Source organism: Amblyomma maculatum, chromosome 4 (assembly GCF_055883805.1).
Source record: "Amblyomma maculatum isolate TAMU_Amacu chromosome 4, ASM5588380v1, whole genome shotgun sequence".
In the NCBI taxonomy this organism is placed as follows: domain Eukaryota; kingdom Metazoa; phylum Arthropoda; class Arachnida; order Ixodida; family Ixodidae; genus Amblyomma; species Amblyomma maculatum.
Genome location: NC_139347.1, coordinates 56,322,122 through 56,348,761, shown reverse-complemented (window position 1 = coordinate 56,348,761; position 26,640 = coordinate 56,322,122). Strand labels below are relative to the sequence as shown.

Here is a 26,640-nt window from a genome sequence, read left to right as displayed (position 1 = left end):
ATCGTTGTTCGTGGTAGATAAAGCTTTAGTTCATTTTCGACTACGATCCAGCGAGTTTCACCTACCAGTTCAGATGCTCCTACTGTGGGTAAACTAGCTCACCATGGACGAGAAGAAATAGGCGTTTACGCTCTCGGCGCGACGCATCAGAGGGATCTGTAAGACCCGCCGTTTGTTAATGGTTTTCTCTGGAAAGACTACAGGGACGTTGGTGTAGTGGTGCGTGCGTACAAATGTGTTGAGCCACAGTTGATGTCCGACCTAGAGGGGGTTGATGGACGTCAAAAAGAGGCACGGAATCCGTGCAGGAAACAGATGAGCTGGACGCATTGACCAGGAAAAAGGGTGTTGCCAAGTGGTCATAACGGAAAAGCTCGTTGTGTCCGCAACGCACTCACCACTGTGCAAAGTGAACGGGCAGTAACAATCATTGTTGATGGCAAGTTCAGTGCCCGGGAGGTACTGGCGAAGCTTAGCTTCGAAAAAAAAAATGGAGGGGGGGGGGGGGGGGGGGGGGGGGCTGAATTGCGGCGGATGGAATGCAGACAGAACAGATGTGATTTGCACGGTGTGCCAATAAGCAGAAGACACTACAGAATATGTTGCTTTATTTTTGTATTTTTGTTCGGTGTTCCAACCACGGCATCAAGCTGGAATGACTTTCGAACAGGCATTTGAATTCCCGCCTCGACGACAACTTTATGGCGGTTTGGCTGCCGAAGACGCGGTGATAACAGGAGAGACAGCCAACATGGTTAGGGACGTAGAAGCGACATTGAGAACAACAAATCGGCGATTCACGTTATGGAGAGAACTCTCCGTGAAGAATAATAGAGCTGTAAGGACACCTGTGATAATTAGGCTATAGGACATATGCTAAAGTTTTTTCGCAAGGACTAAGAGCAAGCCACATAATCCAAATCCAAAGTCTACTCTTACTTTGAAAAGAGATAAACGCATGAAGCGTTTCGCAGTGCGTTGAGGTCACACCACGGTCATGCAGCGCACGTCCTGCCATTAACATCGCACCATAAAGTCCTTTGTCAATAACTGCGCTTAAGCGCAGATCGATCCAGATAAACATTTGCCTTCCGGCCGTTACTTTTTACGAATGCCCTACACCTGTTCGTTGCCTAATCACTTCCATGCCGACGGGCGGAATCACTGCATCATAAAATGGCGCAGGCTCAACCGCGAAAACACAGTCTAAACAGTGAAAGCTGAAGATTATTCTGAGTGCTAGGAGTCAACAGACCAACGCTTTCGGACAGCTGTGGCCCTCCATGCTTCCTGCCACTGTCGGTCATAAGAATGAGAACACGACCCATTGTTTGACAAGGAGGGAGAGGGGCTGCCTTTATTTTGCAGTACACACATGGTACACATATAAGCACTGTGGTTGCTAGACGCACATAGTGACAACTTCAGACTCCGCTATAAATCCCCCTTCTTTTCGGAAGCTTGTCACTCTATCCCCCCCCCCCCCCCCCCAAACTACTTTTCTGAAATAACCATCATATGTTAGCTTCTGACATGGACGACGTGTCCTTGAAGAACGTCGTATGACTACTGACACTTACTGGGGTGAATGAGTATGGTGCATCGCTGTTAGGGGATCCAGAGCTGCCGCTTCGGCTTCCTCTAACGTGGGAGTCCGAGCTTCAGGGTGTGTTTCCAGGACTCTTTCCTGCTAGTACCTTTCATGTGAAGGCAGCAAGTGTCGATTTCTGCACAGTTCCTTGTGAGTCTGTAAAGATCGACATATGGTGTGAGCGTGATGCGACCACGTCTTGAGCCTGTGCCAATTGTGTCCCGTGAGTGGTCACTCGATCCTGATGCGGATGCAGTCGTCGGGCCTCAGTGGGACCACAGGCGATCCCAAATGAGCTGGTTTCCAGGCAGCACCAACTATCGGCCCAATATTGGGATGTGTTGGCAATGTACTGGTCCTATGTAAGGCCGGGCGTTGCCAACATACCTCCAATATTGGGCCCATGGTTGGTGCTCCATGCTCACTCTTTTGAACTTGCTTTGGGTGCATGGCAGTGAATCCGGAAGACACGGGTGTAGTCGTCCGCCCATGAGCAGCTCATTGGGTGATCTTCCATCAATCGCAGGAAGGATCTTTAATTCAAGAGACCCAAAAATATTTTTATAGATGGACTGGTCTTTTTTATGATGCGTTTGCAATTTGGGCCCGCTTTTCGGCAAGGCCATTAGAGCATGGAAAATTTGGATTAGGTGTAATGCGGTTAAAATAAAAGTCATTTGCAAATGCCCGGAACTCGCTGGACGTGAAATGAGCCCATTATCCGAACAAGCTTCCATTTGGATTCCATAGCGTGCGAAAATGGAAGAGGGTTTTGAAATTACTGTCCGGGAGCTGGTCTCCTCCAGGAATTCCAATTATGGATAGTATGAAAACGCATTAAACACAACGGTATAACATTTACCAGCATACTGGAACAGATTTACACCCACCCGAGACCTCGGATATCCTGGTGTTGGTCTCATCATGAATGGCTCAGCGGGTTGTCTTTAGTATACCTACCGCATTACAATGTCGCAGAGTGAATCTTATTACATCAGAAAGCCCGTGTTCAAGAATTAGTGGCGGGGTTCAATGAAGCACGAGGTATAAGTGCGGCTGCTTGAAGCGCTTATACGTCACTGGCGCCTGTCAGTGCCAACTGCGCGTGCTAGTGATGTCGAACATGATTTTGCGGATCCGCCGGCTGCATTTTGGTGATGAAATGTGAAAACGATTCGGCTGCGGTCCACTCATATGGCGTGCTTCATGGCCTGCCTCCATGCCGAAATGATGAACTTTTGACATTTATATTATGATAGATTCTCCATCTCTAATCAGTCAGTTTAGATATATATGGCTTCGTGTTAAGCTTGGCAGCACGTATGTAAGGAGATTTGAAAGTATTAAATATGACGTACTGCAGGTAAGTACACTTGGCTCACAGCTTTTTAACGTTTGTATCTCTGACTTGTTTTTGTTTTTTGCACCTTAAATTGATGTTATTTCAGTGTACTGACGATGTGACACTTGTACATGAACTTAAAGTCACTGATTACTATTCAGGAATTAGGCGTTTAATAGAGATATACCGAAAGTAGACCATTGGTTCTCGAAAAATTTCCCTCTCAAAACAGGCAAGTTTTAAAAGCGCCATAAAGTATAATATGCGTCAACCAGTGTACCTACGCTCGTAACGTATTGTTATCCATGCGAGTGCGAACTGAGCATTGCAAACAGAGAGAATTGTCAAATATCTGGTCATGCACATTGACCGAACACCTCATTTGGAGCGACCGCATCGTGTACATCTCTAAAACGATTAAGGCATTGAGGCCATTATATATGACCTTCTTGGACATCAAGTCTCCGCTTCATCTTAGAGGAACTTGATTTAACCATTTAGGTATGACTTTAAACGAGCAAACATTAAAGGTTGTACTGGTTTGGTTTGGTTTATGGGGTTTAACGTCCTATCAGAGAGACGCCATAGTGGAGGGCTCCAGAAATTTAGACCACCTGAGTTCTTTAACGTGCGCTGACATCGTACAGCACACGGGAGCCTTGCTTTCCGTCTCCATCGAAAAGCGCCCGCCGCGGCCGGGATTTGATCACGCGTTCTTGGGCACATTATAGTCGAGCGCCCTAACCACTGTACCATCAAGGCGAGTCAAAATGTACTAAGAAAAAAAGTGAAAATTGTTATTTAAAGCAGCAAATTACACTCGGCAAATTAGCCGTTCTCCAAATCCCTGAACTATTTTATTTTGTCCTATTGGCACGGTATTATAATCTAAATTTATATAAAGCCGTGGCGAAAAACAAAACCTTTGTTAAACCACGAATTTATATGCTAAGAAGGGAAGATGCAAAATTACAATGTATCCTCTCTATTTATTGAAATATCTGATGTTTTGTGTCTTGCGAGTAACAAGAGTAAGATGACTCATGTAAGAGATTGGTGTTTAATTTTATTTGCTTGCGTATAGTTCGATGGGTTTGCTTGAATATATTACTTTCTGCGGCCATGCAGATCGATTGACGATTGACAAGAAATACATGTATACACCGTTATCTTTTGCAAGAAATTTTCCACTTGCTGTCTGAAGAACCAAAAAGCTGCAGTGTGCATAATAAGCAGGCCAGGATTTATGATTGTGTATGCATTGCTGGCGAAAAAAGACACGGAAACCTAATATTCTCTATTATTCCTAATGACATGCAGCTCAAAAAAAAAAAAAAAAAAAACGATTTTGGCAGTAACTCGGGTGTAGATAAGCGAATAATTAAATGCTTCCGTGATCACCTCGTCGTTTCTCCTAACGCTGTAGATGAACAGAACTCAAGAAGAAAGCGGCCAATGTCCCTCAAAGAAGCCGCCTCCACAGATAGTGGTGTCAACCGATTGCCCTGTCGTCGGGCTGAATTAATCCGTAGATAATCCGATTGCACCTGTCAGCCTCCTGCGATGCCCCGGCCTCTGCTACCAGGTGAGATGGGATTAACCACGTCGTCATCAGAAGAGGACCGGTCGGCGTCATTGACTAGAGCGCTGTCTTGGAAGGTGTTCGCTTAATTGTTGAGTTTTATCCGGCTGCAGAAGTCAGAAGCACCGAGGGACTACTTTCCGTCAGCAGGTTTTTCCAAAAGGAATGCACCATGGCTAGGAACGGCTTTTTTCGTATCTCGTGGATCGCTGCTCAGGGGGAAATGTTGAAATTGTAGGCTTCGTAACCTGAGAGTAACGACCAAAGATCTTTCTCTGTTCCTCTCCCTCTCTCCACACACACACACACACACACACACACACACACACACACACACACACACACACACACACACACACACACACACACACACACACACACACACACACACACACACACACACACGCGCGCGCGCGCGCGCGCGCACGCACACATACACGCACGCACGCACACGCACACACACACACACACGTGCTGTGCGATGTCAGTGCACGTTAAAGAACCCCAGGTGGTCGAAATTTCCGGAGTTCACACACACACACACACATACACACGTGCTGTGCGATGTCAGTGCACGTTGAAGAACCCTAGGTGGTCGAAATTTCCGGAGTTCACACACATGCACGTACGGGCGCACACACACACACACACACACACACACACACACACACACACACACACACACACACACACACACACACACACACACACACACACACACACACACACACACACACACACACACACACACACACACACACACACACACACACACACACACACACACACACACACACACACACACACACACACACACACACACACACACACACACACACACACACACACACACACACACACACACACACACACACACACACACACACACACACACACACACACACACACACACACAGAGAGAGAGAGAGAGAGAGAACAGCGAACAGAAACTCAAGTGACGGCCATACCCGAGTTATAGTGAACTAGAATAACCTTCTAGTACACTGTACCCGAGTTTCGATTGGCTTGTTTTGTGCTTTTTCCCTTGTCCCTTTTATGCATGATCCCCTCCCTTTTCCACCTGAGACTATAGTTACGAGCATAAAATCCGCCACAGCTGTTTGCCGCTTTATTATTGAATAAAAGGTTCTGCATTCGCCACGTACACGATGGGAGTTTGCAAATAAAATGGAATGTACGGGTCATGGCGGAGCCCGTCCAATTTAGCAGCCGTTTGAATTACGTACTGCCGAAAATGTCCTGTTCGGATATCATGCAATATACCGCCAGCGTGCTTTATGCTTAGTTCCTACTAAGTGCTGAAGATACGTTGCATAGCAAATTTGTGCATTGCGACACGAAGGTGGAATGACGGATCATGTCTTTATGGGTAGGGATGCGGTGGGATGAAGAGGGGAGTTGAAAGAGGTAGCCCGTTCTCCTTTGGACGGGGACAAAATCCTGTCACCTTCCCTTTCCTGCCTGACCTCTGAATGTTTTGACTGGGGAGGAAGGTTTGAGCATGAACAGAATGTAGTTAGAATTCAATATATAGCTAGTTCATAATGGGAGTCGTGTCGTCTCTAAAAAGAAACTAATTTGAATCGAGGAGGACACATTCTTATTGCAGTGACCAAGCGCAGAAGCGCCAACGGCAAAGTACATCCCCAATAAACAAACTCAAAACGACCCATTGAAGTAGGCTGTCTAGCAGCGGCAAGGCGACACAAAGTGATCAACATTTCAGGTTCGGAACAAAATGGGAACAATGTGGAGACCACCAGACCAGACCGATGGATATCGAAATTTAATTGACGTGTGCGAAAACGCAGCCGCGTGTAGGAAATCTCAAATGTGCAGGATCGCCATCCTTTACTCATGTAAGCAGATGAAGTAATCGCTGTGTGTGCAAATTTTATATATATAAAAAAGAAGAAATATAAGTGCCCGCGAAATTTAGCCGCCTTAACATATGCGCAGTGTTCGGGAGAAGAGGGATGATCGGGCCTTGAAAGGACGCCTTCGTTAAGACATCAGCAGCTTTCTTACAATGGATTCCGTTGGGCTCCACGCATACGCGGTGCATAAACTAAACGTACTGAATGCAAATATGTGATGGTACTATAAAACAATTGAGTTCGCGAATTACCTGCGATTCCGTAGGAGCGGTTGAAGAGCACAGAGAAGACAAAAAGAGCGAAAGTCAAGCAGCCAAGTACACCTTTATTGGCAAATGAAAAGGTCGGGGGTGACGGGGAAAGAGCGAAGGGACAAGGAAGGAATGGGAAGAACATGTGCGTTCTTTGCTCATTGCCTCGCCAGCTGCGATCGAAGACGTATGTACAGGGTGACCGGGCTAATTTTAGCGAAGGCTTAAAATATAAAACATTTGAAGTAAGCCAGGGCACCCCTTTGCATACAGATGCCAGTCGTCTGGCGCTCCTAAGGTAATTTGTTTTGTAGCGAGAGCTATATTGGCCACAGTCTCGCCATTTAGCCGTGCCTGTCCGAAGAGCGAAGAAGAAGGCAGATAACTCGGTAGTTGGTAGAGGTGAACGACAACAGCGAGTTGCTAGGACAGCAGGTTCGTTCCGTGTGCCCCGGAGTTCGACGTAGAGACGATGTCATACAGCTAGAAGTCTTCTACACCCGAATGAGAGTAGTCAACGACAAGAGGCAACGTGTGCCCATACGTGGAGTGATTCCCCTATGGCATAAATAAAGCTGAAACTATAGAGTAAACTACTATGTGCAAAAATAATGTCTTTACTTTCAAGCTGAGACTAAGCGTAGCCATGCAGATTTCTCTCGCGTAACTCCAGGTTTAACCACAAGCTAATAACGCAGCTGTTTTTGTTTTTCAATTAATTCCAGCAATCAAGATCATTTTTCTAAATTGCTGAGTAATGACTTTAGCCAATAAATGTGATTCTCAAAGTTGGACAGCACCTTCAGAAGCCCTATTCCATTTATCTGCGATAGAGAAAGCCTCATGCGTATCAATTTTCCAATCTCCAAAGAAAACCCGCGAAATACAAAAAAATATATACCATGACTAGCGCATTCGCGCGCCGCGATTGTGGTACTAATCGTGGTTGGTTTGAGTGAACGAAATTAGTGAACGAAGAAACAATCGCAGTCAACGGCTTGCCCTGCTGTGGAGCCATGTAAAATGAATTGTGGAGCCACGGCCGTAGTGATTTTGTTCACCCGAACCACGATTGCCACGATTGGGAGCAGCACAGTCGTGTCGCGCGAATGCGTCAGTCACGTGATAGTTTTTTTCGTATTCACGGGTTTTCTTTGGAGATGGGAAAAAAGACACGCGCCTGAGGCTTTTATTATCGCAAAAGAACAAAAAAAAAAATGAAAGGGGGGTTTCTGAAGGTGCTCTCGAACTTTGCGAATCACATTCATGGGCTAAAGTCGATATTTAGTAATTTAGAAAAATTATCTTCATTACTGATTAATTAATTGCGAAACAAAAAAATATTTGTGATTCGCAAGGTGGCTTGCAGCTTTATGCAACTATAATGGCTAGGACGAATGGCGGCACCTTGAAGGAGGAAAAAAATATCTTGACCCTAAGGATTTGAATTAAGTACTTGCATATTAATAGTTTCATACCAGATATTTGCACGTTTAAAAAATATATAAATAACAAGCGCGCCTGCGAAAACGATCAAAAGCTCGAATTGATCGAATTTGTTCATTAAGCGGAGCCCTAGTAGTACCAAAAGGCATCCCCGTTCTTCTGCGGATGAAACAGGGTCAAGGCGCCTCGATTTGTGAGACACTCTCGAGGGGCGATCCTGTTTATATCGTGCATTTCTTGTGCTTGCATTCTTGTCGAAAAAATAGGGGCCAATGTGCTTTTTCCCGCGGAAATTTTCTCGCTGAAAGAAAATGGAGGGGTAGAAAAAATGAGCGGCCATCGGAATTTGCAATCAGTGCCCATTCATTGACCGAGGTGAGCATGAAGAGTGCAAAGTTCTCGACTGAGATCTTATGGTTCTTTCTTTTTTAAGGATTCTCGTGCCAGGGAAATCGTTTGCTAAAATAAACTATTACTGTTCCTATGTATAACCGCCAAATATAAATGTAACAGGCACCAATATCTGTAACGAAATAAACTGCTGCAAAAAGGGAGTCAGAAAAGTTCCGAGAACACTGTAGAGTCTGCAGTGGAGAAATGCGAAAGCCTGCACGTTGCTGCTGCACGGTACATCGCGCGCCCCATGTCGAACACAAGCACAGGGAAGGAAAGTCGGCAGTATCTGTCACTCGCGGAATCTCTGTTACACATATCGCGGACAGAGAGAGAACTTTTGTTCAACAGAGTGACTACCCCGCGATTCAGGGGTTAGACCCTGAAGGTGGGACAGTCGCCTTATAGTTGCAGGCCGGTATAGTTCATGGACCCAGCGGCATCTTCAGTCAATCGAACAATCTCTCCTTGGGCTCCCGGGTCTGAGCTTCGCAGAAGGGTCCCCAGGTGCCTTTTGTTATATTTTTAGCCCTGCCGATAAGGCTATGGTGCGATAGCAGCCGCTGTTTAATTTTTTTTATATATATGTAACTGATAGACTGTGAAGGCAAATTTGGATCTTTTTCTGACTGTTGTACTGATGAAGGTATTGCACTTGTTCGTATTTTGTTTCTGCGTGTTATTGTTTCAGACGTGATTTCCTCACTTCGAATTTTTTAATATTTTTTTTTATACACCGATACTTAACATCAGCAAACATTGGCTTATTCTGAGCAGTTTGAGACGTCTGAACGCATTTTCGCTTCTTTTAATGAACTATTCAATTACACACTCTAATATTTATTAACTAGCATAATCAAGCATTAATTCGCTTTTCATTCTGAGCAGTTTTAACACAACCCCATTTTCCTTTTTTCTTTCATTTCTTTATTAATAAATTAATTACAATGATTTCCCCGACTCGTCATATTATATATCACATATCAATCAATCATCAATCACTAGAACCACAAATTACCACGATACGATTTTTTACGCAGCCCCCGATTATTTCCGACATGCGGTTCCGACCACTACGCCGACGGCTTTTAGATCAAACGAGTTGTAGGGCGTTCTTGAAAAAGAAAACAGTCAAAAGACGAAGGACAAAGAGGAAGACGAGGCACACACATCGACACATCATCCTCGTTGTCCTTCGTCCTTTGACTGCGTTTTTTTTTTTTTTTTTTGAAAAACACGTATTAACTGACCAAAGTTCCAACTCTGTTGTAAGGGGTGTCCAGGTTTAGCGAAAATACGACACTCCATTGGTATGCCAAGTGGACTGGCGTTGCGGCACATACCTTTCGTGCAGACATTTATGCAACTGCCCAGCGTCAATTTTTAACTACGGTCTGGAGTAGTGCCACGTGAACCCCGCCACGCCTGTGTTTATCGGCTGACGAGCGCTGATTTCCTCATGACCCATGGCCATGCCGGTAGGCGTCTTGTGATCGCATACGTCATTTCGACGTCAAGGCGAGCCTCCAACGCACACTGGCACACTGCATGTGACCGTCAGCGCAACAGAGTCAACGGAGCGCATTTCCCCAAAGCGAGCATCGCGCATGTGAATTTGCTGCTACACTGCTACGTGTACGCGTATCCCTCTGAACGGAAGCAATCCCTACGTGCGGCGACAAGCTATCGCTTTCACGGTATCACCGTTTCACATTGTTGTCACAGTAAGCGACTGAGGATTTTACATTAAGCGGAAATCGACGCTAGCGCCTTCTGTGACGTTCACACAGAAACTATCGCGTGGTTTTTTTTGCGCTCCTCTTCGGCGGCTGGCTCGGCCATCTCTGCTTGCGCTTGCGTCGGCGTGCATTTACCTGCATCGGAGGCCTCTAAACTCTTGCTGCATCTGCTGTGGTTTCCACGTGCAACTGTCTCTGCAAAATGCTCGCCCGGTCTCTCCGTATCTGCCGGAACAACGTAAGTAACCATGAACTACTACTGTCACAGCCAGTGAGCCGGCCTGCCGGCACTACAGCATGTGCAGATTTGTACCAAACTTGGCATTTTTCAGGAGTAAGACACGTTGCCGCTTTACCGAACCTGAGTTATATGCTTTAAGTTTAAGCTGAGGGCATCTGTCACTTTCCAATAATTTCTCGCGTTTGCGCGTGTACGACTACCTCCGCTGGAACCCGTTTTCTCTGGTGCAAGGGCGACGAGGCGATTTACGAAGCAAGGCTAGCGGCAAGGTTCGATCCTTTTCTGTAAAAACTTGCGCTTGTTGATGTGGAAGATGTGAGCGTAGTAATAAGTATTGGTTTCCATGCACGTCGGCCAATCCATGCCACGCCGTACTTAAAAACGGGAGCTAATGTCTCTGCGGGAAGCGTACTATCTGTTCCTCTGTCTTCTGACAGTGTCGTACGAGTTGTTCTTACTTTTTTCGGCATGTTTACTCAGATACATTCATGTCAGACTGTCTAGACTGCAGATACCGGTTTCGTATCGGAGTTCGGAAAGCGCGCTTTCGGCGTCTATCAATCGCATTGCGAGGCGAGAAAGCCGGTGATAACAATGTTTTGGCGCGGCTGCCAAGGCGTTGATAATAGCGAGACGGTTTGTTGTGGTGCGAAGGTTCTTTACCTTGAGCTTTCTTCGAGGCAGCTCAGTCGAGAATGCAACCTTTCGTGAAGAATAGTCACGCTGTCGCTGATTAAGCGTAGCTTATTGTATTCTGTTACTACCGATCCCAGGTGAGGTATTCTTGGAGTGCTGCTGACCAGGCCAAAAAAGATGCTGAGAAAGCGAGACCCACATTTCTGGTAAGGCTTGTTGCTCTCTTTTGTCATTCTTTATTGACATGTGACCCTCTTAGCTGTCAGCTGTAATACCATCGATGGAGAAGTGTCATGAAAAATGAATGAAGAGCTTTAGGAAAATAAAGAGGTACTCTGTGCTTAGTCTGTTGGGCTTTCGTAATTGATGGGTAGCCCGCTCATATTATATGGTATGTATTCAGCCAAGAGTATGTCATATTTTAGTTAAAGCACATTAAAGAAAATAAAATGACCAATGACACCAAAATGTATGCAAAGAAAACAGAAAATTTACCTCATCCTTGCAGTTCAGTGACCTTGAAGTGGAACTTGCACCAGCTGCTGACAGGAAGCCAAAGCCAGATCCATCGACACTTTTATTTGGCAAAGACATGAGTGACCACATGTTCACGGTGAAATACAGTGATGCACAAGGCTGGGGTAAGCCAAAGATAACACCCCTGCGCAACCTGGAACTTCATCCTGCTGCCAAAGTCCTGCATTATGCACAGGAGGTAATGCACTTCGTTTGTTCTCACTACTAATTTTTATGCTGTGATGCGCTTGTACTTTAAAGGATGCAAACTGCAGAGAGGCAGCCTTTTTTTTTTTTTTTTTCTGTTTGTAATTGGTGGACTGTGAAAGCAAATTTTGATCTTTTACTGACGTTTGTACTGATGAAGAGATTGCACCTGTTCATATATTTTCTTTTAGTGTTTAATTTTTTTTCGGCTTTTGCACCCAGTAACTGAATCAATGTAGGTGTGCTAGTTGAGAAGATTTCAATACTTATTTTATAGTGGTGGCACTCACAAGAAGCTTGGTTAGATGAAGCCATTTCAGAGTATAGAGTAGTGTGATTTAATCCCACCTTTACTAACCAGCCTAGCTAAGACTTCAGTGAAAGCGTTATAGCTATCCTTTTTAGCCATATGGTGGGTGCCCCTAGGTGGTTGCTAATATGTTATTACTCCCTTATTACAAATCTACTCTGCCTTGTGTGATTTTCCTAAACAGTCAACCAGCCACATTGTGCATTTAACAGGACATTTATGTTAGATTCCTGTTTAACAAAATAAAACACTAAGGGCTGTTGTCTGTTTAACCTTTGTATATAACTTATTTCTGAACAAGCTGTATGCAGTATGCAGTTCACGAAAATTGTTACATCACATTTGCTTGCCGCTTTTGTTATGGCTATGGCACATTGCCGCTGAGTTAGACATCATCAATAGTGGGCTTAGTGATCACTCTTGGAATTGGTAGCAGGGTGAGATGTCCCATTTGAACCAGAGCTCTTTAATATTACCAGTTGCAAAACTTTCCATAGGGCGCATGTGTTAAAAAATGGCGGTTTTGATTGGTCAAAATTCGGGTGTCTATGAGTAGTGGCGGCACCTGCAGCCACCAAGGGAAACTGCATCTAAATTGCAAACTTTCATATTGTTGATAAATGCACAATTATCGGGAAAATTAAAAATGTTCAAGAGTTGCAGTAGAAAAACTTCTGAGACATAACAGCCATAGAGGTAACTAAGGTGAAAAAGAAGAAAGAAAAAGTGTGATTTCCAGAAGGCAATGACAGCAATAGCAGAAAGCTTCTATTGACCACTTCTATATAGTGCACCACTTCATAGGCATCCTAAAAGTGTGCACTAAAACCAGCCACTTTTTGAAGTGGAGTTTCCTAACTGGTAGGTTCCAAAAGCTCTGATTTAAACCACATATTTTTTGAACATTTCTTTGTTGAAAAAAGAAGGGGGTTCAGCATGGTTTCTCATTGTAAAATTTCTTTCTTGGATGGGGGGGCAACCACTCCTATAAATCTTATCCTGGACATTGTGTTTTTGGCTATAGGAACTGCATTTTGAGGTTTAATCCAAAAACTCTGTGTGCTAAAGTTTTAGTGTGCATTGAAGGTGGCCTAGTTGATAAAATTAATTTGAAATTGTCTGCAGTAACATGCCACTTAGCCATGGAATGCGTGGCATTTGAAACCTCATTAATTACTATGCTGTTACATTTAACGTGGAGCTATGAAGATGTCTGTGTGCTTTATGTGAGCTGTTTAAACCTTTCCTGGTGCAGCTTTTCGAAGGATTGAAGGCCTACCGTGGTCACGATGACAAGATTCGGCTGTTCAGACCGGACATGAATATTCGACGACTTTTGAACTCTGCTTCAAGAATCGACCTTCCTGTGAGTAGCTCAGTTTGTTACACTCATATGTTTCAGCTTAAACTGGTGCTTCTGGTTAAATGATCAAGATGACACTGACCATACGATGCCTTAGCAGGCATCGTATGGTCAGTGTCATCTTGATCATTTAACCAGAAGAAGGCATTCTTGAAAATCTTATAAACATTTATGGTCGTGATTTGCAGGGTTAAGTGATTCTATTCTGCTAATATACAAGGTAAAAATGGCCGAAAGAAAGCATTCATTCTGCAAAATGGGATATCATCTTTGCAGGCATGACTTAATCGCAGTGACAGGTAATGCAGGGGAGGATTGAATTCACTCAAAAATAAGGAAGATTAAATATTGCATCGAGTAGAATTATTGTGAAGATAACAATGGTAGATGAAAGCTCGACTTCATTGCAGATGTGCTAGCGGTCCAGTTATAGTTAGAATGAACAAACGGACCCAAATATGGATCATTTCCAGTGAATGTTCAGTGTCCTGAATAGATTCAGCTTATTCTATTTGGATATAGTAAGGTTATAGTAAGGTTTTTTTGCAATGGTATATGGAATGATGGAGGTGCCTTACCGAAGTCGCAGCAGCTGTAACCCAGAGTGCAGTTCTCATTCTTAACGGTATGTGTGATAAGAGACATAGTGAAAAGTGGAGTGGTGCATATACTGAGGTACTTCTACAAAAGTACAGATTCTAAAGGAACTTGATGAAAGGAACTAACTAGAGTATTATTGCTAGTTCTGAATATGCTAAGGAATTTATATTTTAGTTCCATCAGTCATGTTTTACAGCACAAATAAATAGCGTTCACGTCTGATTTAAGTATAGCTATGCTATCATTGCGTGTTGTTCGCCAAAAGACTGCAATCATGGGCAAGTTAATGGATATCAGAGGAGACAGAAGAAGGCAAATTACTAGTATACATTTGAAGAAGAAAAGGACCAAGGACAAGGCCTTGGAGAGCAAAGGAAAGTTGCGCTGATTTGATCACGATTTTAGCACCACTGGCTCTATTCTAATTGGAAACATATCATAGTTGTAATAACATGGTGCTGAGGGCAGGGAAGCATTGGATTGGAAGTCACAGAAAAATTTGTAATTAAAAATAGATGCAATCTGATTACAAGGTATAGCATTTCTAGAGTTGTCCACAGTTGTTATAATGTTGTCATCATTATGGTTAACGACAGACCAGAATTTTTTTTATATTATTTTAATCCCGAATTTCAGAGTGCTACATAAAAGTTCTCCCTGCCGTTTTTTGGCATCAATACAAATTCACCAGAAGCTAATTTGTAATCACCACTACGATCGTCACTTGAAAACAGCTTGACTGACCGTTACAATCGCTTCTAATTTGATAGGCATCTTATGTGAGCATGCCAAGGGGCATCTAAGGGTATCAGTTGTGGAACGATTAGGAAAATACTTTTTGTCAAGTAAGGTACTTTTTCCACAAACATGGTCTAATTCGTTCCTACTGTGTGACCTGTCAAAGTCTTCCAGAAGAATATCAGAAAATCATAATTATTTGTTAATTGCATCTAGGTCTGGATTTTTGTATTTATAGATAGTCACTGATTTTTTTAACCTATTGCAGTTGTAAAATAATTAGATGGCTTAGGGAGTTTTCTATGGTTGTTCATATTGAAAAAAACAGTTTCGCTACAAATAACACATAAACAAAAACCCACTAAACCATGTGTATACTCTTAGATCACTGATAAAGCAGGTTAATAGCTACAAATACCTGGGTGTAACAATAACTAACAATCTTTTCTGGATTTCGTGCACAGGTAAAGTATGTTCGTCTGCATTTAGAAAGCTATGCTTTCTGAGGCATAAACTTAGAAATTCTCCTCCTAACATAAAATTGTTGACGTGTAATGCATACATCAGGCCAAAGCTTGAATATGCATCTATTTACTAAATTAAACATTAACAAAATAGCAAGGATTCAGAAAAAAAGCTGCTCGATTTATTTATTCAAAACTTAAAATTACCAATTTCCTCACTCAGCTTCATAATATTGAACTACTTGAAGCATGAAGAAGAAAACACTGTCATGACTTTCTGTATTCTTACTGGAGAAAAGTAAGTGCGAAGGAGACGAACACAAAACAGGAGACAGGACAACGCGCTTACTGACAAGTTACAACAGATTCTTTTATTGAAATAAACACATAATATATAGGGACATCATCACACCACCTATCAGCTACCGTACACATCAGAAAGCAATATAATTATCTAACGGTAAAATTCGCTTCTAATATAGGGTGACCTAAAACGGATTAAAACACCGGTGATTCTTTAAAATTAAATGGCACGTGGTGTAAAGGGTCAAAGTAACATGTTGGAATGAATAGGAAGAGACCAGAACTTAAAGGCATAAGAGCCAACCCCCGAAACACCGAAAAAACACATATAACATCCTAAACCTTCTTCAATGCTTTAAGCACTAAGCACATTGTGCCACTGCAAAACTGGCAAACAAAACTTCTGTGATAATTTGGACTTAGTGATATGCCTGAAGGATTGTAAAGTGAAGATGCCAGATAGAAAGCATGTGAAAAGATAAAAACCAGAACCAAGCACATGTAACAGCGTAATACATTCAACAACGGTTCTGTCCTCTGAAAACACACAGTATAGTAGCACAACTCGTACACTTGTTTTTTGTTCAGCCAAATGTTTCCAAAAAACTTTCCTCACTCTTATACTGGGAAACCGAAGCATTGCTTACACAATTTTGGCCCTTTTTTCTAATCCAAAAAGCTTCCTTCAGTTCATGGGCAACACGTTCGCGGCTTCGGTCTGAAACCACCGTCCTTTCTAGAATGGGTTTGCACTGGCGTAAATCAAATTGGATTAGAAAAAAAGAGCTTGGTTGAAGCATGACTTTATACGTAGGCTGGTAACTTACGCTCTCACGTCATACTCTTAAAGGAATGAGCTTAAGTGTCCCTAATAATGTAGCACCTCGCACTGATAGAGCGTGATAGAGGAAGAATGTGGCAGGCAAAAGAAGCTTTCGCCGCTGCTATTGCAATTCAGCTAGGTTAACCAGAGTTAAACCACAACAAATTTCTTTCCTGATTTTATCATGTTAGGCTTCTGCCTCGTACTTATGCAGATAAAAAAAATTTGACGGCCTAAATTCGCAGTTCTAGCCTTGTTATTTATTCATCAGCGCTATTAGCATCAGGCATCCAGCGAAATGAAGCACTATCTAGCTGTGGCATCGGCTGACTGTTTTGACGGTTTCGATTTAACCACGCCGACCCTGCAATCTTGCGATTGCCGTCTCTCTCACCTCGCACAGGTCACTCACGGGCCTCTGCAGCCATGCTGCCTATGCCCTACAGCCAAATAGCGGACACTTGACCAGTATTCTCAAGTTCGTCGCTCGCGCTTTTGAGAAATGCCAGATACCGAACATGTTTAGAGGTACAGAACAAGATTTTATACAGAAGGATGTCTAGCAAGGGACCCTCAGCTGATGATACATGTACCATATGACGACAATCGGGAAAAAATGTGACACTTCTGGGGCGCACACGCTGCACACCTGCACGCAGTGCTAGACGGGAACATGCGTGAGCGCGGCACATAATGGCCGGCAGCTCGTGCGCTGCCGTCCCGTGTCTTCCTGGAAGCGACCTACTGGTTTTGGAACAGCCGAATGACCGTGTGGCTTTCTCAATTGCTGGCACAAATGTTGGTTACTTTGGTACTTGCAATTCTCTGATCAAGCATGTCGGCGCTAGAAGGGGAACGAAACAGCATCGGAGCATGAAGGTTCGTGGCACTATTTGGCACCTGGTGCGGGGTGACGTCGAACAAAAGAGCGCTCACGATTCGTGGGGCAATCGCAAAATGTATGACAAATGAATACCTCTGCTGATCTTTCTGTTTTTGCTATTCGGAAATTACATTTCGCTTTATGTGGTGGTCCGTATTATATTCAAGCTTTTACGGTAGTTAAAAACGGTGAACCATTCGGCTAAGTATTCAATAAAAGTGAACTATTATGCTAGCTAGCATGTCTTGTATTCTGATGCACTACACCGCTGATGGAACTTGGTTATGCAAAGCACAATGCTTTCACATTCCCATTGTAAGCAGTCTTAAGTATCCTTACTGAATTTTCTTCTCCTTTGATTTGCTCAAATCTTCTTAAACTTATTTAGAATTATATTAGAAGTGTTCTTACAAAATTTCTTGGTTATATTTCAAGAACACCTTTTGTGCAACATATTTCTTCCTTTATTTTTTGAAAAACCTGCTGAATTAACAAAATGTGTTGGTAGGCTGGTTCAACATCTTAGAATTTCTTAGTTCTTAGAATCTTTTTTTTTTTTTTCCTGGAAATTTCAGTTTTGATATGCGGTGCAGTTGCCATAGGCATGTTCAGACTGAGGAAGAAATTTTATGCAAGAAATTTATAATTCTTTATGTTTGAGCACTTACTAAAAGCATCTTTGCATTTTCTTGGTTTTTCAGAAATTTGACGGGGACGAGTTCTTGAAATGCTTGTCAAAGCTGGTGTCTATAGAAAAGGAGTGGGTGCCGAAGTACCCTATGAGCTCCCTCTACATCCGACCCACATACATAGGTATTGAGGTAGGCTGATAAAACTTTTTTAATGCTTACTGTTATTTTCATTCTGCTTGTGCATTCACTTGCCATGCTTTATGCATGTTTGTATGTTGAACAGATTGTGCACATTGTTCACAACAAATTATGTGCAAATATTATAGCAAGGTTCAGTGTGTTCAGGGAAAGGCTAGTTGCGAAGTAAGGTCTTGGAAAGAACAGGTCTTGTTTTGTGTATGTGCTGAGAAATAGTGTACCAGTTCACTTGGTAAGTTCATGTGCCTTGCCACACTGAGTTGCTACTCTGTGCACGAAGTAGATGTTCTCTAAATTTACGGTTTCCTTAATCTGTCTTGATAAACTCATATGTTGGGCCTAATGAGCACAAGCAGCTCCACTTGGCTTTGTTTTCTGGCGAGGAAAAACCACGTGGTTATTTTTTTTGATGGCATACCGGCATCACACATCTCTGCTCCATCAGTTAGCCATGTGTGTTCGTCATTGCCTCCACATGAAGCTGCAGTTATGCTGTATAAAATGGTGCCAACACCCATTGCTGGGGTCATTAAAATGCTTTACTTGCGTAGTCTTTCAGTAATTGCGGAAAATATGAAATTTGTCTGATGCAGGTGGATATTTTCGCAAAGCTTTATTTGTTTTTCATGTTATTTGCCGCCGACGTCACGTGGCCTTATTGCTTTGTTTGCTGTTTGAGACATGGCCAGAGTGTGAGTATGTGTACTGTCAGGGTTATTACATACAGCATTTTCTACACTACTTCAGGGGATCATTGTGTTAAGTGCTTCATGTTGAAATTTTGCTACAGCCTTTAAATTGGGTGTAGCCATGCCTGTTCTTTTCCGAATCGTTGCATGACTACCAACCTGTTTTGATTTAAGGGTACGAGTTAACTAAGATAAACTGCTTGTTTTGAGTGTTGCTTTACAAGCCCACCTGTGTGTTTTCTACTCTGCTTGCCATTTCCACTATGTGACAGTATGGCCTCACCATATGACACCTTCACTAACGGTCTATGATTTGAAAGAAAAGGGAGCGCTTTTTTTCACCAAGGTAATTAACGCTCATTAAATTGATGTGGCTCCTTTGGTGGTGCCCCTTTCTTTCTTGCACACTGGTTCCAGCCTGTTGTTTCCTAAGCTGATGTGTTCTGTTCTATAGAAAGCTTGCAGATGTAGTTGTACATCCTTTAACCACAAATTGGTTTCTGGCAAGTTTTCTAGAATCTTGGTATATTTTACATTGTTGAATGAATGCCTGCTTAAAAATCGAGAACTATGATTGCTCAGGAAAGCAATTTTAATGCACTACCGGTAGCTGTGGTGTTGCATGGTGGCATTAAGGGTACCGTTCAGCCAAACTACAATAGCTGAGAAAACTGAAAAATGCCGACAGCATGGACTTTGTAACATATCTGTTGCAGTACAGTTTAGTTGCTACCCTTGAATGCAAGTGTGGAGACCGCAGTGCAAGATGTATTTTGCCTTGCAACGGTCCAAGACAGGGGCGTTTAAAAATATCTGCATTCAAACGAAAGTTCAAGGTATTTCACCTGCCCATAACTGTCCACTAAGCCCACTCCTCGAAGTTGTGCGTGCTGACGCGTGTAGAGTGCTGTTACCACATGCCTACCTGTGAGGGACATCACTTGTTGAGTTTTAATAGACTGAGTTCCAAAGTCACTTTATGCACATAAGTTTATCTGCCTGCAGTTTCGAATTACTAGGGTTTCTCTAGCTGTTCTGACCTCAAGAGGCACCAGTGGTCACTATGGTAAACCACTTGCCACGGCATCGGAAGGGAGGTGATGGGTTCAGCTCCTGCTGCCGGCCAGGGTACACACCGGTTTTCTCAGTGTCCCAGGGTGCATGGCTTGGAAAAAGAGCCTGCGCCTTTAAATCTCATGACTGGGGGCTCTGAACAGGCATTCTAAAGGGGTGGGACAGTGAGCTTTGCCACACAAGGCGGATTTCAGTCCCCTATGAATAAGTTTATTCAGACGAGGGGTTTTGGTCCGAGACCCTTTTCTTTCCAGGAGGGCCAAACGCCAGTTGGAGGAAATCTTTTCATTTAAGAATTCGAAATATAGTGGGTACTCAGCAGCACTGGGGATTGAACCCAGCATCTCCCGAATACGAGGCGGATACTCTGCAACCAGGCCACCGCTTCGGTTGTATGAAGAGAAGTTCGCTCGGTCGCTGATAAGTCTGTGTTGTGAGATTAGGATATCGTAGATTTTGACCGAAACAGTGGCCTTGTGGTAGTGCATGTGCCTCACATTCGGTAGATGGACCCTCACAGTGCAGCAGGGTATACTGACTGGTTTTGTATTGGCTTGATGCTTAGCTTATTGGTATATTGGTTGGGTGAAATGCTTACAAAAAAGGGTCTTGGGCCAAGCCCCTCCCCACTCCTCCAATAGAAGACCTATCCATGGGGAACCTAATGCTGTCTTGTCCGGGTAAACCCCACTGTGGTCCTATTTGAGAGTGCCTGCTCAGACCTCACAGTGACAGGATCCAAAGATGCAGGCTCCTTTCCCAATTCATGCACCCTGGCACGCTGAGCACCAGGTCAGGTCTGGGTTTACATTCATCTAAAAAAAAACAGTGAGTGTCGGTCGGCAGCGAGAATCGAGACCACGACCTTCAGAAGCCAAGTTGTGTGTTCTTAATTAATTTGTTTGGGGGTGGGCAGCCAGAGAAAGAAATAAAAATAAAAATAGCCCTACTTGCACCACCTATGGCACGTTGGACTTGAACCAAAATAATTAATACAGCTTAAGTGGAAATAATACCCGATTCATCCTGAATTATCAAAAATGTCAAAGATCGTATGCACTATTGTAATTTTTTGGGGGGTGGAAAACTGGGAAATGGTGTCTGCCTTTGAGGCACTAAAGCTGTATGAAAGCAACAATTTTCAACAATTCCATTAAATACTTTACTGCATCCTTACTGTTGGGAGCAGTGCCAAAGCAGGGTATGACAGGGTAGCAGTGGAGCCTTTTTTGCAAGAGTCAGTGTCACATGGAGCAGGCTTTACTGCACCAACAGCAAACAGCACACGATAATTGTGCAATTTAAGTACATTAAAGAATAATGTAAGGCGCTCCAAGGCAGAGGAAAGGAAAACTCGCCGGTGCTACAACGACCACATACGCCAATCAGCATCCAGCTTGTCATGACTGGCTGGCTGATGTGTGACCAGTAGCCTCTTGTTTACATGGGCTTTACTCAAATTTCAGAAAAGGAAACTATATGGCCACCCTAACTCTCTGCTTACATGTAAAAATCTTCTGATTGTTGTAGCAAAAACTACAAAATTTCGCTGTAATTATTATTCAAGTGACTATTCATAGCTGTGCGTTGATTTATCGAGGTTTCCACATTAATGGGGATCAAAACAACAAAGTTTCGCTGTAATTGTTATTCAAGTCGTGATTCATAGTTGTGCGTTTAACTTGCACAGTACAGCTTAGTTTATGTTTAATCGGCAATTCTTCAGCACTATATTGAAACTTCCTTTCTTGGATAAAACAGATCAACTGGTAATACTGTTGTCACTTGGGTGCAATCAGATGTTAACCTTTCTGAGTGCTGCTAATTGTTTGGATCCAGGACAAATATTTGCCCACTTATAAAGCCAGTATTTTTCTAACTTTCCTGCAGGTCATGTCAATAATTAGTTTTCTGCATGCAAGTACAAACTTTCTTACAATTACAAATGATCAAGATAGCAAGATAGGTGGAAATTGTACCATTAAACAATCTGGATTTATCAGCCTAGGGACTGTGGGATCATTTTCTCTTATGAGTGTGCATGGCGACGAAACAAGATTGATGTCAGTATTGGGGACATACTTTCTGTGAGGAAATAGTGGAGAGCATGCTACCTTGCTCGCTGTTTTTAGGAATATTATTTGCTACATTTGCTAGGTGACATAAAAAAGGATCATGCCTGCAATATGAAAAGCACTGAGTTAACCTGAAACAAATATGTCAGTGCTAGGTAGGGTACATTCTAAGAAAAAGTGTATGAGTTTACAGTGTAATCAGTCGTGTGCCTAACACATTGGAGGGCTAGCAATATAAGAATGTTCGCAGGCATATTGCTTGATGCTGAAATTTGTTGAAGTTTGCAGAAAAGTACAGAAGGCATCCGTCTGGAAGTCTGAAGGATTGAATTAACAGCACCTAATAACCGACGGCGAACAGAGAAGTTCACTCCTTTTTCTTTCTTTCTTTTATTTTTTATTTTTTTTTCATGCTGTCTTCTTCTGGCTCTGCGATTGGTCCATAGCCCTCACTAGGAGTGGCACGGTCCAACACGGCCCTGCTGTTCATCATCCTGAGTCCTGTAGGGCCCTACTTCCGCACAGGCATCAAGCCAGTGTCTCTTCTTGCTGACCCCAAATACGTGAGAGCATGGCCTGGAGGTACAGGAGACAAGAAGCTTGGCTGGTAAGCTGCGCCATTTTCTTATTCTCTTTTGATATCTTTATGCACGAGCATTATGCCTCCGGATAACAATTCAAGCGATAAAATGAATTGGGTCTGCTTTGCCAGCACCCTTGTGCCAAAGGCACTTTTGAACACCATGTTGGATATTTCCGTGACCTTGTTTTGAAAGCTTTGAGTGTACACTGGGCCAATGTCAGATTGGTTCTGGTGCAACTCTCCTAAATGCCTCTCATGATGGCCGGACGGACTGCATGTTGGTGATGACCTTTTCATGCTCTGGCTTACCTTTTGTCGCGAAAAATAATTGTTTTTCTTCTTGTGGTTGCATGCATTTCTGCGACTGCATTTTCTATTTTTCAGCAGGGTGCACTTCCATGACATCCTTTTCTTACTCTTTGTTGCAGCACAAAGGGGCACAAATTAGCCAGTGCATGAAGCAGCGTTTACGCGTATAGTTTCACCCAAACTGACATTGTGACACTGGGGTAGCCATCTGGTGTTGCCTTTCTTATTTTGGATTTAGAAATCTTTCTCCAAGGGGTAGACATCTGGTTGCTGACATGGGCAAGGTTGGTAGGTTAGCATTCTGAAGCTCTTCATTTGTTCTGCGCATAGAGAACTTTTTATGGGGGGTATGATATGAAGGCCTGATACTTTTGTACTTTCACTTCACTTATGATGTGCTGATAAGTAATGTCATCATTGTGATGCATTTGATTCTTTTGTCTTCAATTGGTGTCTGGGTGGGGTGTAGGGTGGACGAAGGCTGCCAGAAAGAGGAGCCATATCAAAATAGTGAAAGATCAAAGTAAGATATTTGTGAAACTGTCATGTGGCCCTGAAAAAAGTGATAGGCATAGATCTGGATGACATGAGTCGTTAGAACTATTTACAGAAGGCTACTTATGACCACAAATAGTAAACAACTCTGTGATAGCAATAGCAGCAAGGGATTTCAAAGTTGTCGAAAGAGAGTATTCATAGCTTTCAGCTGCATTTTGCAAGATCACTGTGAACTGCAGGGCGGTGAAAACCACCTGTATGTACTGTAAAAGCGGTTGCGTGGGATCACTGCCTTTGTAGGGTGATCTGGTCACGTTGAGTGCTTATCAACACGACAGAGTTAAAGGCCCCATCATCATAAAATCTGGTGTCGGCATTTGTGGCGTCGGCGAAGTTGTGAGCAAGAAATCACTAACGTGATCCTGGCAGGTGGTAGTTGGTGGTTGGCATGGCCGGGCACTGATTCTTCAGTGCGACTTGACGAGCACACGTGATATCAGAAAGTTGGAAACAACTGCCAAATAATTATATGGGGTGGGAAAGTGAAATAAGAATCAACCTTCCAGTGCTTTTGGGTGCCAAGTCAGGTACCTATTCCTAGGCCACACAGACACGTTTGTACAGCTTGTTTAAAGTGGGGTTTTATATTTCAGGTGGCCGCCTACAAACTGTATCTAGGCAACTTATCAGCTTACCGGTATCGTGTCACACCCTGGTAACTCCGGCAATTTTCCGAACATACCGAGTCCATGGTGGATTTATATTGCTGAAGGCTTTTTTTATCACAGTACGCAGTTCTATTTTTTACAGCACGCGAGCAATAATTTTAAGCCAGCAAAAAACTTCAATCGAAATTGAAACTCCTCAGCGGGGCCCGGAGAGCTCTGCTTGGTGTGTTGTCACATGATGACAACCCATGCCTACAGCCGAGCCACAGGTGCATGCTGCCGTTCTGTCGAAGTGTGTGAATGTCAGTTGCTGTCACGGCCCCGTGAGGAGCATACCGTTTGGTGTCAGTGAGTCATCTTCGATGTCATTGGGCAGTGACAGCAATGACTCATCATTGATTTGCAAGAATGTTTAAGCCATTTGTGCACTCACGCACTGTGATGCAAGTGGTCCGCATATATGAGGGCAACCGGATGTTACTGCACTAGTCGAAATTCCCTTCTTGCCCGGTTTAGGCACCATGGACACACGTATTGTGTTGGATACATTTGTGTAGTCTACCAAGATGAGGACATGTTCCGGTTTGTGGCCTTCTCCAGGTCATCAGCTTCCTCTTTGTCTAAATATTTGTGTGGAGCTGGATGCCAATTTCGGCTCCCTCTGAAGTAGTCAGGAATGGTCACAGCTACGGGTGAGACTGGGTATGGCATTTCGTTCGGTTAAGGTGTTAAGTTGGCTCGGTGTATGCCCTCGTCCGAGCTTGCTCCTCACTTCCTCATGTCCTGAGACCCATGGTGTCTCCTGCTTGAGCTCCATCTTTCATTGCGGTGCTATCTCTAGCATTTGCTTGGCTAGTTTTCCAACTTTTTCCTGCACATAATTTTTGCATGCTTGCTTGCAATCTATGAGAATTGCTAGTGCCTGTCTCTTCGAGTTTCCCTCTGCAAAAGTACTATGGCTGCTTCCTCTGCTGCTTCTACCTCATGTCGTTGCGCTGACCTGTTCTTGTCCCTACCAGTTCACCCCTACCGACGTCATAGCATCCCTGTCACAGTGTCTGGCCGTGTCGGTATATACGGTGCTAGGGTTTCGTCTATACTTCCTCTAGAGCTGCTTCTCTAGCTTGTCTTATTGCTTAATGCATCCCTGGGTACGTGTTGCGTGGGATTAGCTTAACCCCGATTGCTTTTTGCAATTTTGTGATTGCTCCTTTATGTCTCTTTACGCTCCCATAGAAACGTCAAGTCTTGTTAAAAGAGTTCTCCTTGTTCTTGTTTGCCCAAGTCTATCCAGTTGCACTTATTATAGTTCCTTAATGTTGTGGCTAACTCAGAGCGCCATCAGTTTCACTGTAGGAGTCGTTGGCAGTAGCCTGAGTGCTAGTTTGTAGGCTTTGTGGATGATAATGTCTACTTGTTCTGATTCTTAGTTGTTTAGTTCCTGATAGGGTATTCTGCATGTATTGTCCACAAGCCTAAGCACGTCCTCCTCCTTCATTCCTTTTCTTCCACTGTTTATTTTGCCTACTATCCTCATGTGGCCTGTTCCATTGTGCTGTGGAGATTTGTGTTGGTTTTGTTGCATTTGCCTGTGCATTGTAGCCACATTCCTAGGATTCATGCTTCCGTTTTTTTTTTTATATTGGCTTACCGTCCAGTACTATCCTAATTCCTTTTCCTATTCCTACATATTCTAACTTGTCTGTCGAGCATGCTAGTCTATGCTCCTTGATGTTATCAACTGTTTCCACCGCCTCCTGCAGTCTTTGTTCCTTTTCTCTGAAGTATCTTTCCGTTATTTATCCATAGCTTGATATCATCTGCGTACATGGCTTACTTGGCTTGCGCCAGCTTGTTGAGTTCTTTCTTCAGCCCTACCACTGCTATGTTGAATAGCAGGGGTTATACAACTGAACCTTGCAGAGTTCCTTTGTTTGGTGCTCTAAAGTTTTACGAAAGTTTTCAGACTAGTTCTGATTTCATGATTCGTCTATAATGCCATTCTGAAAGCATGATAAGTCATTCTAAAGGCGGAATATATTTAAGGCGCTATGAAACATGGTGGTTGGGAGTGCAAACCTTAGAAATACATGTAAACAAAACTTTCTGAAATATTTTGTTCTTTCACACAGTACCTATGCAGACAGCTGTTCGCGAACAGTTAGCAAGTGGTTTGAAATAGAGTTTAACAAAGCATAAAGTGGCATACCAATGGCAGTTCGGTTTTGAGGCGCTCTGATAAATGTGCATTGCGAGGCCGAAGATAGGTACTAAAGGCCCACAATCTTCTGGGCATTTCTTCAAAACACGCCAGCTTCTCTTGTAGTCTGGCATGCTACCACATGTGCTAAATTTGCTTACTAACACTGTCATTAGGACTATACTACCTATATAGCAGTGCATTCAAAACTCAGTTCTCAAGCACCATGGCACAGGAACAAAACAGGACAGTACACTGTAGCAGACAATGGCACAAATGATACCCATGGCTGCCACAGACTCTGGCATCTGCAAGCACTGTTGTTTGTGTAGAGATGACGTTGGTCGTCCGCTACTGTTCGTCGTTCATTTATATTTTATCTGCATAC

The 26,640-nt window shown here is 43.4% G+C and overlaps 1 protein-coding gene across 1 annotated transcript in view; it reads left to right on the top strand.

Moving 5' to 3' along the window:
• Positions 1-10,116: 10,116 nt before the first annotated feature.
• Positions 10,117-26,640, top strand: part of Bcat (Branched chain amino acid transaminase) — a 31,788-nt gene continuing 15,264 nt past the window's right edge. The window contains exons 1-6 of the mRNA XM_084601585.1: positions 10,117-10,480; positions 11,257-11,325; positions 11,628-11,834; positions 13,408-13,518; positions 18,028-18,147; positions 22,441-22,601. Coding sequence (XP_084457711.1) covers positions 10,445-10,480; positions 11,257-11,325; positions 11,628-11,834; positions 13,408-13,518; positions 18,028-18,147; positions 22,441-22,601 — 704 coding nt within the window. The 5' untranslated portion in view covers positions 10,117-10,444. The remainder of the gene's footprint in view (positions 10,481-11,256; positions 11,326-11,627; positions 11,835-13,407; positions 13,519-18,027; positions 18,148-22,440; positions 22,602-26,640) is intronic.